General features: G+C 32.5%; 1 protein-coding gene across 3 annotated transcripts; it reads left to right on the top strand.

The window, feature by feature from the left end:
• Positions 1-7,554: 7,554 nt before the first annotated feature.
• Positions 7,555-13,200, top strand: LOC132726029 (uncharacterized). 3 transcript variants are annotated; one of them, XM_060711274.1, is made up of 3 exons: positions 7,555-7,709; positions 10,594-11,281; positions 11,811-13,200. In XM_060711274.1, the coding sequence occupies exons 2-3, from the start codon at positions 10,736-10,738 to the stop codon at positions 13,140-13,142; spliced, it is 1,878 nt and encodes a 625-aa protein (XP_060567257.1). In that variant the 5' UTR covers positions 7,555-7,709; positions 10,594-10,735; the 3' UTR covers positions 13,143-13,200. The 3 variants fall into 3 exon arrangements, with proteins under 3 accessions (XP_060567257.1, XP_060567259.1, XP_060567258.1); XM_060711276.1 differs by lacking the exon at positions 7,555-7,709 and adding an exon at positions 8,512-8,602; XM_060711275.1 differs by lacking the exon at positions 7,555-7,709 and adding an exon at positions 9,451-9,614.
• Positions 13,201-13,906: the final 706 nt, after the last annotated feature.

Here is a 13,906-nt window from a genome sequence, read left to right as displayed (position 1 = left end):
TAAATTTTGATTGATTTTTGAAGAAAGTAAAATATCTGGATGTGTGCAGTTTTAACTTCTAGCATGTCCCAAGCCATGGTAAAAGCAGAGGGGGAGAAATGAATCTTGTATTTGTATTATCAATGTTATTTTACATATCACTAAACATTTTTACATTTTTGATTGCATTGTTCACCATTTTCTTTATGTCTGAAGTGATAGAGAATAATTAATAGGTTGGTGCCTTGGATCTGGCGAGGCGGAGGAATTTATTGGGTGAGATAGTTCTCCATCCATAGGACCAATCATTCTATTTATCCTGTTATCGATTTTTTCTGTCTTATCATTCTGATATATTTTACAAGCAAAATTGTCAAACCAGTCTTTTTAGTGATTTTAAGTCATTTTTACTTGTTTTGTTGCATAACGTCATGCGTTCTTTTTCAAGACGTCATCATATGACGTCACAGTACCAATGTTGAAATTTAGTTCCGTAAAATTTTTTGAATTTGTTACATTTTCACACAATGTATGCAGTCATTTACTTGCTTCTCCTATAGAAGCAAAATTTACGTACATGACAGAATTTATTCCTGTTGATAATTCAATTTAGTTTTTTCTTATTCATCAGAACAGCTTATGCCTTAGATTGGTAAAATAAGAACCATAAGGAATAGAAAATTGACAATATTTTACAAAATCTTTTAGAAATGTGTAATCATATGAAAAAAAAAACAAACATTTTAAGTGTGTGTGTTTTTTGTTGTTTTCTTTTTAAATTCTTATGTACTAATTAAATAGTTGAAATGATTCTGAAAAATCCTTTAAATAAGATTTAAAAAAGAATTTTCAGGATAAAATTATGAATTTTGGCCAGTTTTTTTTTTCCATTTATAATAGACCTAAATTTTGCTATTTGAAAACTATATATAGATGCAAAAAAGTAGGAAGAATGTTAATCTTTTAATAACAAGCCATGGTTAGTAAGTTTTAAACTCTTGTAGTTTAATTTTTAAAATGCCTCTTTTTATTGTATCACATACATAAGAGGAGTTCTGAGTTCAAATCTCAGCAAGAGTTCTTATTTGCTGATTCATGGTTTGTAGAATTAAAATAGGGCTATGATTTTTTATGTCTATATTGAAGTTTTTATTTGACAGTTATTAAAATCAAGGTTTTTTAAACTTGATTAGCACTCTGACAGTATGATTTAAAAAAAAAACTATTATTTAATGAAATTTTCCGAGAATCTATCATAGTATAAAGCGTCTTGACGAGTAAAATAATATTACTTGCCATAATGCCCAAGCGTAAATAGTGTTTGACAAATGGTAAAATGTACTAAATTTTCTGTACGTTTTCTAATTTTGACATCTGCTTACTCAACTGCCGGCATATAATATGATAATATCTGCTAATCGTGAAATTCGCTCATATCTAACACCCGACCCTGTGAGAAATACTAAATGATCAAGGAGTACTATACGAATGCTAAATGTTTTAAGTGAATATGTTTGAATTTTTTAGCAATAAGCCGTAACCAAAAGGTTAATCAAGGCGAAAACATAATCGAAAACATAACCAAAAAGGTTAACCAACGCCGACACGTTTAGCTTTTCATTAATGAAAAAAAATTCATTTCTCGGGAGTAATTTAAATAGTTAGCTGTCATTTGGTCACGGATGCCCCTCATACCTGTTGATATAAATGCAAATATTGTGTTAAATAATAGCTGAAAGTAATGACATATGATATACAATCATATCAAACATCAAACACATATCAGTTTCCGCCGCCTAATTCCCTTAAGTATGCAAGTCATAAGTAATTGCATTTGGAAACCCGTTGAACATTTCAAAACAAGGCAATGTCAAAACCCAAGTTAACCATTTTTTACGCCCCCGCGAGGGGTTTGACATTATCGGAAGATAGATAACAACCGCATGTACATTAATTATTAGAGCAACCTGATTAACTAACGATACGCTACAAGTAAACATAAGATTTGAACTTTTATCATGTTGAAATTAACTGTACATTGTAGTCTATTGAATTTAAATGCATTGGCTGCGGTTGTATTAACAAACATATTAGCGAAACAAAGTAACCACAATTAAATGATATCATATTCGACATTCAAGTATAATCTTTCATAAGCATCAGCTTAATTGTTATGTCACTGGTTTACTGTCTGAAAATTGTTTGGTCTTTGGTCTTTGGGCCCCGGATCAGTGGGTTTGAGTGCTATATTTTCCTTGAATACTTAAGTTGTTCAGATGTGTGTTGAGGAACATCAGTCATTGATAAAATAGAGATAAAAAGAACCCCTTAAAGAAAGTCCAAAAAGGCAAAATGGTGAAAAAAGCCCAGGTCCCGTTCCAGTGGTGTTTTTAAGCTGGTGAATCGAGTGAGAAATCAAATTGCGTTTACACATCCCCGACAGAGCCCAGGTGTATTCCCGGTTCAGGAACCCGATATAGCACCGGATATATACGATAAGCGCCGATGCTAAATCGGTGTATTCCCGCTTGATTCCGGTGGAAACCCGACTAGACACGGTTTCATCACGGTCCATCCCGACCATCGCCGTTATTGCCACGGTAATGCTATTGGTGATGCCGGTAATGCACCTATGCTTCCTGTTCAAGTTTATGAGAATAAAACTGACTGACCACGTTGACATCAGTCATTTCGTAAAAAGACAGCAGAGATGCCATCCGAAAGAAAGGGGATGGAAGTTAAAAAAAAAAACTGTGTCTACAACACCTTCAGAGGTTGAGGTACCTGAAGCTGAAAATGCACCAGCTGAAGAATATTTCCTTCTCTCATTTAACAAATTGTCCATGCTCGTGTTCCTTCTCTAAACAAAATGATCCAAAGTAGCACTTCAAGTTTTTATATTCCTGTTCTATCGGCATGAGGTCGTTACACCACCGTCTATCATCGTTGTATAACCGTACTTGTCTGCAATATCCGGGACATTACCGGAGCGTTGTTGCCAGTGACCTCAATGTACCCTGGCTCTACCGTAGCTCTGCCTGTTTTACCGTGGCAACTGTGATCGTGTCATCACCGGGACTTTGCCGTTTGGACATTGATTGACACGCATCCCGGTTTACTACGATTTGTCACGGTATGGATGCAGTATAGATACGGTGGTTTCCCGGCAATTCCGTGTTCCAAGCCGATAGAACACGGTTTTGGGCTTCCTCTCGGTGAGTGCCGGTGAGCCCCGGTTGTATTAAACATTTGAAGACAACCGTGGTGATCTCTCAGTTTGTTCCGGTTCACCATGGTTTGTCCCTTTACTTCACGGAATTTCAACGACCCAACGCCGGTTTACCACGGTTGATCATTGTTGACTAAACCGTGGCAATCCGGGACACCAAACCGGGGCTGTGTAAATGGGGCTTAAACCGCCCTAGTATGACTGTATTACTATTAGTACTAGCAAGAAAAAAAGGTCTTCAAATCAATGAAATTACTTAAACCGAATTCTGATCGCGACAATATCATAATACTTTTAAGATGTTGTCAATCAGGTTTATAAATGAAAAAGGGAGACAAAAGAAAAATACTTATCTATTGAGACTTGAATTTCAATTGTATCTTTCTAGAATACGCCTTCTAGCGTCAATATTACATTATATAGCAGCTCAAATCCTCGATATTTAGGTTCATAAAAGAAAACAATTAAAACAAAGATCCTTTTTGTTAAATGGCAATTACAGTAAAAATAACTATGAGAGCGTTTTGAATTATTAATCATGATTTTAACATGAATTTATATCTTGCGACATTTAACGGTAGTGTTGCGACATTTAACGGTAGCGGAAATTCGTGTGACATTTAACGTTAACATTGCGACATTTAACGGCAAATGATTTTTGCGACATTTAGCGGCAGTTGCGACATTTAGCGGTATTGGTGCGACATTTAGCGGTAAGCGCGACATTTAGCGGCGTTGCGACATATAACGGCGCCACAGTATGAAAGAATATAGTATTCTATCATATTTACTTCTAGCTCGTCTGTTTTGAAGGAAAAGTTTAGCTATCATGATCGCTGCATCGTCGTTGTCGTCGTGCAAAAACTTTTAGGTATCCAATTGTTCAAACATTTTAAAAGGTATCAACATTAAACTTAGAATACTTACTTGTCATCAACATGGAACTTGGAATACTTTCTTATCATGACAACGGGCATTTGTATGGGAAGGGGCATTATTCTGAAATCTATATTTTTGGAGTAACGTCCCTTTTTTACTAAGAATTTTGTTGTTAAAATTGCTCACTTTAAAAGAATAGACAGATAATACAATAATACAACATATCACATGCAAACTCAAAAATCATATATGCAATAATCAAAATAGAGTAATACAAGGCAAACAGATAAAATGACTGAAATCATATAGAGTATACATAGACGAATACAATATAATAATATTAGACGCAAAGACTCACAGGAAATTGCTAATAATTTATACGTAGAAAATTATAGAAATGTTAAATAACAGATATACAATGTTGTATAGTAAACAAGGAAGCAATTATTCACATATAAATTACACATTAATCAATGATCAATTAAACAAAAGTAGGTCAATTTGCAAAAATGCCCTTACTCTAGAAACGCAGTAAAATAGAAATAAGATAAATATAAACAATAAAATAAAGAAAAGAAAAAAAAAACAATTAATCTCCAAATTAACATATTAAATTAATATACAATATAGAATCAATATCCCATTATTCACTAAAATAACTTACAAGATACATATTTTACATACAGTAATGAAGACAAATAATAATAGAATAAATAATAATAATTCAAGAATAATAACATCTGAAGAAGCATGCTGCAATAAGAACATAAATAATAAAAACAAGAGAATTTCAAATTAAGATAAAAAATAGTATACTAACAAGAAATTGATGTTATGAAATATATAAGATATTAATATAGAAGTACAATGAGTAATATATCTTAAACAGTATAAAATATTTACGCAAAAAAGTACAAAGAACTGAGCTAAAATTTTAAAACGTTGTTCATTATTTAACACCCTTACGCTTATTATATATGGAAAGAAAAGTCTTATATTTAATCATTTATATTAACACTAAATAGTAGAAAAAATTAAGGTAAGATGTGTACACGTTTTCAAACTACAATCAATGTTTGCAGCTCCACACTAACATCGAAGTTAATGTGAGATACTGAACATCTAATTCTATATGCGAACTAACTGAATTTTCAATGAAAATGAATTACAGAAACTGTGTATATGTGCCTTTTAATTCTGTTTTGTAATATTTTAAATTTTTGATATATTTTAATACAGCCTGCTGCCACTATACTCACTTACCAAGCTTTATATCTTAAATGGCTGTGTCTGTCTAAACCATTTATCAGTTCTAGGGAAAAAATAGAAGAAAAACACACACACACACAACAGTACTTGCTGAATGGCGAACAGTCGGCAGACCACGAGCAGACCACAGGTAGTCTAAATATACTTTATTAAAAGTATATATGGATGAAAAAAACCCAGCAACTTCCTTTTGTTGTTTTACTGAAAATATGATGTTTTAAAAACATTTTGAATAAACAAAGTTATTTAATTTATCAAAAAGGCCACGCGCCGACTGCCTTTGGAGCAGACGACACCGACGGGTAGTAGCAGGGAATGGGTTAAATTAAATAGAAGACTGCATCAAACTTTATTGCTTACAATTGGTTTATTTTAAAACTTGTATAATACATTGTTAGCTATTATAAGGTCATTTATACTACCTGTAATGAAGAACGTTGACCCTTCAAAAAATAGTCAGATGTATTCAATATAAGTTTTTACCCTTGTCATATTTCTATACTCTTTATAGATGAAGAAAAAAAACATGACATAATATATCTTATGTGTACAAACTATTTTCATATGTTAATGACCTCACAAAAGTTCATGATGTAATGAAAGGACATTTAGATTTTATCGTTGGTTGTCATGCAGTGTCAAATAAGAACTAAATAGACTGCACTATGTTTTAAAAGTATAAATTTAACATGATTCGTTGTCGCCCATTCATTCAAATTAATTAATTGGATATATATATATATGATTTTGTCATACTTAACATAATTTTGAATGTAAATTTTTGTATGAGTTATTGAAAAAATATCATTTAGTTGGTTGGAATACGTCCTTTGTTACAGCAAAACCCTTAACTTGGCATAATTTGTGTACAATATACCGTAATACAGTATAACTTCTGCAGAGCAGGCCTCTGTAGTGTAATATAATCTATATATAATACAAGTGTACGGTGGCACAACGGTGACATGTGTGTGTGTTTTATCTCTTGCGCACGGGATACTATGTTGTGGCCACGAGTTACTAAGTCGTGGCCACGAGATACTATGTCGTGGCCACGAGATAGCTAAGTCGTGGCCACGAGATACTATGTCGTGGCCACGAGTTACTAAGTCGTGGCCACGAGATACTATGTCGTGGCCACGAGTTACTAAGTCGTGGTCACGAGTTACTAAGTCGTGGCCACGAGATAGCTAAGTCGTGGCCACGAGATACTATGTCGTGGCCACGAGTTACTAAGTCGTGGCCACGAGATAGCTAAGTCGTGGCCACGAGATACTATGTCGTGGCCACGAGTTACTAAGTCGTGGCCACGAGATACTAGTACAACTGTCATTTCTTCCAAATGTAAAATTTCACAAGAAATTTGACCTCTCTCGAGCAACATTTCTCAACAACAACGAAAATCTTTGATCTCAAAATGGTGGTGCTTTGTCGAAGTTGCACTGTACTTGTTTTTTTTTTTTTTTTTTAAAATGTCATATACAAAATTTGCGACATTTTTCGAAACCAAATTGAATTGCATCCTTATTTATTTAACTAAGTCTGATCATGTAACTTAATGCAATATCCAACTGTGTTTATAATGAATGATTTACTCAGATTTCTATTTACATAATCAAAAGTCTTGCCCTCGATGACCGGAAGATAACAGTATTGGTATTAGGGAAGTCGTTGCACATGTATTTCTATGTTTCGAGAATAGCTTTATGTTCATGTGCCGGGATTTTCTGGGTTTCAAACTTTCGGTTTTGGTGAGTGCGTAGGCGGTATTACTTGAAGGGGTGAGGCGTAATTTTTCATGCTTTAAGCCGATGTCGCGGATTTTATTTTATTAAATATGGTGAATACAATGCATGTATTCAAAAGATATACAGATGGTGTATCAAGTATATCCAGATGTTTAAACTTTCAAATAAAATGTTAACATTAAGTATGGAGAACAACAAAAAGAAAACTGAATCATTGACGTAGAACTGAACTGTGTAAGTTGCCGTTTTAAAAAAAAAAAAAAAAAAAAAAACAAAAAAAAAACGGTAAGAATCCATTAAAACACGGTAAGAATCCATATAGATAATCAAAGAACTGCATGACTTTCGTTCACCACCAGAACCAAATAATCGATCACTAATCATTGCCTCAGCCTTACATCAATATGTAGCACATGTGACTAATCTTCTATGTTTTCTTTGGCGGGATCGAGCGTTATAAAATAGTGTAACAATACCCAGATGATCACTTTTGATCGGATAAATTTCCATTGATTCACAAATAATTGATTTTGTCCTGGTAGTACGTGTATTTTGCCGATTCTAGAAACAGCGTGAACTCAACTGCTGGATTATTTCTAAACAAGGTAAATGTTTCTCCAATCAATTTTACTTCATTTCATTTTCTACAAATATTGATGTAAAAAAGACAAATACAAATACTTAATACTCTAGTTAGAAGATTCTGCACATAGTGATAGCACTTAACGAATTCTATTTCACCGAAAATGAGTTGAATATTTGAACTTACATAATTATTATAAGACATATGTATAGAGGATATTCAAGTTTTTTCTATAAATACGGGATTTATTTCCATCGAGTGGTATGAAAATAAATATTTTACGAGCGGTGGTAGCCACGAGTGAAATATGATAATTTAATTTCAAACCATCCAGTATTGATAGAAAAAACTTGAAATTTCTGTTTATTATTTACCTTATTTCTCTTTCGACCTTACAATTCAAAAGAAATTCACTTTAATTTTGTGTATTGGCTGAATTTAGAAGAAAGTAGTCAGTCAAGATACCAATTAAAATACGGAAAAAATTGATTCTCCGCAGTGAAAAATATTTTTTTACAGTGAAAATACAGAAAATGAAATTATGCATTTATTTCACCAATATTTCTCAAAATTTCATTTATAAGTATATAATAAATATAATAATTTACTTGACAGTTTTCCAATTACCGATTAGTTATTCATATGCATGTTGCATATGAAGATAATGACATGCAAGGAAAAACCCCTAACAAAACATGACTGCACTAGCCAAGTTACTTCGAGATTCAAATTTCCGATTACATTTTTGTCCTGCAATCTTTTATTCAACCACAATTATTACATTTATACGAAACAGGAAGTATAATTGACTAAATGCAGTAACACGTCACAGTTAATTTTTATTTTAATTTTTTTGAAGCTATTATTAGCATACAGTTAAGTGATACAATTATACTGGTGACACGAGTTATGAAGGTAACTATATTTTTTATGTATTATCGTGATTAAACCACTTTCATATTTACAAAACATATAATATTATATATTATTGTGAATAATACATCTTACTATGGATTTAAACGTAAATAAAATAACAGTTTCATAAAACCATTTTGAAACATGAGATATTGTAACATAATTTACATAAATTAAGAATGATGGTGCGCCACCTAGTATATTAGTTAAAGTCACCTTAAGCCTATGAAAAGTATATTTTTTTATTTTTTTCTGTAGCAATAAATGGCAGACACGTGTATTTTTTATTTTTGCATTTAAGGATTTAGAAGATCTTAGGTGCTGATTACCTGGAGTAAATATCGTCGAATGTAAAATAATTTCTACTAAAGGTAGCAAAATGTAAACAACTTGGTATTTTGACTACCATACATAAATACTAAATCACTATAACTGTACTAATTGCCAAACAAAAGATAGCCCAGCTTTATTGCCAATGAGTAACATTTTAAAAACTATAACAGGACATAAGAAAATAAAAGAATTTTGAAAAATAAAAATACTACTATTTTTATGCTTAATATAGAACTTTAAATTTTTGATGTGTATCAAGACTCAAATGACATCGAGATACATTTATATACATATATATTATATATTCTTATCTTATCAATACTACTATATAATACTTCTATAACAAGTAAAAGATACATCTGTGTATTGTTTATGGAAGATATTTATCTATATTATATCTACATACTGACAAGACAACATCAATTAACATCGATATCCCGGATGTATTATAAAGTGAGGGAAATGGTCAATTACATGTATATGACTGTTATCATTTATTCATCAACTGTCTGGGGGTTAACCAAAGTTTTCTTTCAGCTTAATAAACCATGGTTCTAGAACTGAAAGTTTCCTTTTGATACACTCGGATTAAAATAGCTGTTATCTAAAATATCTACATATAACTAAATGTGGATTAATTCCGAATCAAGGAGTGCAATGGATGTTGATTTTAAATAAGGTTATACATGTATTTATTTATTCAAATAATAAGGAGAAAGGAAAAATACGAAACGCGTTTATACTAAAATGTGGTTGTCGTTGTTGTTTTTGATGACATATTAAGTGGAGGTTTTTTAATTATGAATTATAACAGTGCAGATTCATATATAAGTACTTGCACAAATTCGGAGTGAATAATATTGTTGCGTCATTAAAGAATTACAACAACAACTGCTGGAAACATCATGTTACTTATGACGATTGTCCTGGGCTGTTATAATCAATAGATTAAATCATTTCATGAGACATTATAGATGCAACAGCTGTATTAACATTAATATTACCATCAATGAAAATTTTACAAAATATGTGATGATAATATACTTATAGCCGTGAACAGTATTGGGGTGCTACGTTTTCGCTACACGTCAATTTGTATACATGAAAATGAAATAATTGAGCCGCGCCATAACAAAACCAACATAATGCATTCGCGACCAGAATGGATCCAGACCAGCCTGCGCATCCGCGCAGTCTGATCAGGATCCATGCTTGTTCACTATAAGTTTCTCTGCTTGTTATAGGGTTTGTAAACGAACAGCATGGATCCTGATCAGACTGTGCGGATGCGCAGGCTGGTCTGGATCCATGCTGGTCGCAAACACATTACGTTGGTTTTGTCATGACACGGCACATATGAATTGATGTGCTAAATAATAGTTATTTTTGCGTCACTTTAAATTAAATTGAATATGGATTTTTTTATGAATAGTATTTTAAACTTTACAAACATATGTAAGGAAAGTATCTGAGATGCTCATTCTATTCATAGATCCATACTTTGACCTTTTATTTGAATAACAATAGATTTAATCGTGCTCTTTTGTTAACAAATATGTTGTTTGTATCTACTAATCTGATGCATGAAGTTAGAATAAGACAGTTCATTGATCTATGCTTTCAACTTACTTATAATTGGTTGATTTTGTATTTTTCAGGAAGATGCTCTACATCAAGTTTGCTGGGCAACGTACAGGTTTTTCAGTACAAGAAAAACAGTGCAGTGTTAGGGTTCATAGCTATCCAAACCTTTGGATATTTTTATAAAATATATATTTAAAAGATTTTGAAAAAAAAAATATGGAAGAGGATTTACAAACCATACTGCATCGACAACAACTTTTCTGCTCCGCATTGAAATCATATTTTTGTACAAAAATCACAAAATATCAAAACATACTGCTGAAAAACGGTATACAGCTCTCAGATCAAAGCGGCGACGAAGATACCTTCCATAGTTTACCAAGATCACAATCTTTTGAAGACCATATCGAGCTCGTCATTGGACAAAAATCCGCCTCTCCAAATGTCTACAAAACTTTCTGGAAGATTGGGAATCGATTAAGTACACTGAAATTGTTTAGATGGATCTATTTGATTGTCCAAAGAACCAAAGCTGCCCGAGTTCTGCACCATCTAGATGGTGTGTCAGACGATGAAATAAAAGCTGTTATAAATACTGTAGGACAAGAAATTGCAGTGGCATACGAGTACCAACTTTGTCTTCTTGATGGTGATTCAGAGATTATCAAGTTGGCTCAGCATGCAGGCGCGTGTTTGGTGACGTATCTGAATTCAAAAGAGGCACATTATGCTCCCGAGAATTTGCTGCAAGCAGTTGTAGAGGTATCGTGGTATTTTTGAATAATTTTTGTCATATTTAACGTCTATTCATTACAAACATATTTTCATTACATGTCTTCATGTGAGAAGAATATCACGAATTTACCATTTCCAGAGATGAAAAAAGAAACATATTACATTTAAATTTAAGAAAGATATAGTAAAACTAACTGATACAAACTTTGTACACTACAACAAATATTGATATTATTACATATCATATTGCTGTATATATTTTACTACAAATATTGCTTATATTTCATGATTCAATTTGGTCTGATGTATGTTCGAAATCCCGTATAACGGTGATATATATTAAAATATGATGAAGTTGATAATGAAAGATTTATTGTTAAGAGTACTTGTACCTTGATCTGACATTTGTATTCTGTTCTTTTGACTTAACTGGGCCCGGTCATACTCGGCGTTTTCGAGTATCGTGCAACCCTGGTCCATCAAAATCCACTCAAGTCCAGAACAATATATTCTTATACATACATACATATATAAATATTTTAACCATAATTTTCAGGTTAAACCTAAAAGCAGCAACAACAAAGAAATTTTAAAGACTCGAGCAATTTTTATCAACAATCACCCAGTTTGTCTTCGGTGGAGACTTAGTCAAGTCTTTAAACAACCGGGACTGAGAACCTCTTCAGATAAACTGGATACAGACGTGAGTAATGAATCAAGTACAGCTGTTAAAACTGATGAACAGGTCGTTTACAAGGGGGAAAATGCAGACTGTAATCTAAGTAACGCTTCTGATGCACACCTTCCAGCAGGCGCTGCTCTAACAACGGATGCTGAGCAGAGCAAAGTCGAGTCAGCTACAGCAGACGACGGTAAATCAGGTTCAGATACAAGTGATGGAGATAAACGTGTGACAGATTTTAATACCAACGCTGAAAAGCTAAGTTTATGTGTTGAACCTACCACAAACAAAACAAAAATACGAAGAAGGCTAAATGAGGTAGACATGGATTTTGAAAAAGGCGAAATGACCATCACAGAATGTAGCGTTGATGCAAGCGATTTTAGTTCAGTTGGAAACAAAGCATTAGATGTTGAAGATGGAGATTCTACTTCTATAGAAGAAGATCTGAATTCAGAAAAAGTTGATAATTTGATAGACTTTTTTACAGAGGAAACTTGTGTTAAAGAAGCGGATGTGTCTATTCAAGGAAAGGACAAACACATACGTGAGGAACATTCAGTCAATTTCAATTGCATACTAGATGAAAAGACTTCACACAAAGATCCAACAAATGATGAGGTAAATAGTGTAAGGTTCAAAGAATGCAACGAAAATGTTATTAATAGATATCTATGCAACGAAAATAAACACAATGCCGACATTAACATATCAAGTGAATCTCAAGCATCTCCACATGTTGACATACATGATACAAACAGTATTTTGTCTGCTCCACATAGGGTTGATGTCCAGAAAGATATATTTATTGGACAAACTTCTGATTCTAAACGAAATGTCCAAGATCCTTGTGATGTAAATCCACTCAACGACGACGAACATATCAACAGTGATGATCAAATTGAAGTGCACACATATCAATCTGACACTATTGGCAGTAATGTTAGTGATGAATATATGCCTGATATTGCCGCTGGTGATAAATCCTATGTTTTCTATGGTTGTTTTACTCCGTATGGTGCTAAATGTAGACCAAAGATTTACGGTTATAGAGGACCATTGCATATTTGGAATGAGGAACAAAGAAGATATTCACTTATTTACAACGACACTGTTACACTCTCAAGAAAACGACAACAAGACAGTATTAAACCACAACTGAGTTTTCACCAAAAGTATATTCCAAAAACAGTTTGCAAACATTAAGAATGTAGTAAGCATTTACTAAAATCAAATTGGTCGACCAATTTAATTTGGTAAATGCTTATTTATGAACACTTGCCAATTCAGTTTTAAAAGGTATTTTTATAAACAGTTAACTTACAAGGCTAATTATAATAATAGTTAACCAGTTGACCAAAGTAAATGGGTTACGATTCATTTGGAATATTGCAATCCTATGGGACAAAAATAATTTCAAACACTAAAAGACTTTCAGTTACACGCTCAATCTGGGTAACAGTATTCGTTCTAATAATAAACTATTAATATATTACGATATTAATTATTGCTTGTTCTACTGATTTGATTTTGTGATAAATTTAATTTGATCTGGTTTTCTATACATATTTAAACATATCATATTGTTCAAATTGATCTGAAATGTCAAGTATAAAGTGAACCATTATTTAACATTTATGAACATCATCGTAACTATTATATACATTATATGACATAAAGCATATATAAGTATATGATATATACTCCTATTAAATAACATATCTTTACGCCATTTCAAATTTTAACATTTTCGTCTGTATGAAATAAAAATCATTTATCAGATTTTACTTGTTTCGTTTTATCAGCGTGACCTTAATTAATTATGCTCTTTTAGCGTATCCACTTTACAATAGGTTTAAAGTTTCATGCCATTGCACCAGTTAAGTAAGGACAGCCAAATGATTTTAAAAATGCTATAAGAAATATTTTAGTGTTAAAATATTTGTAGATCTTGCATAAACTGAATGAAA

The sequence above is a fragment of the Ruditapes philippinarum genome, unplaced genomic scaffold (assembly GCF_026571515.1).
Source record: "Ruditapes philippinarum isolate M1 unplaced genomic scaffold, ASM2657151v2 ctg11851_1_1_1_1, whole genome shotgun sequence".
Classification (NCBI taxonomy): Eukaryota; Metazoa; Mollusca; class Bivalvia; order Venerida; family Veneridae; genus Ruditapes; species Ruditapes philippinarum.
The sequence above is the reverse complement of the archived record's forward strand: the minus strand, read 5'-3'. Positions and strand labels throughout refer to the sequence as shown.

Excerpts from the sequence above, each read along its gene's own strand:
- LOC132726029 (XM_060711274.1), top strand. The coding sequence starts at position 10,736 with ATGGAAGAGGATTTACAAACCATACTGCATCGACAACAACTTTTCTGC. Across the intron at positions 11,282-11,810 it reads TGCTGCAAGCAGTTGTAGAG|GTTAAACCTAAAAGCAGCAA; the intron begins GTATCGTGGTAT and ends CATAATTTTCAG.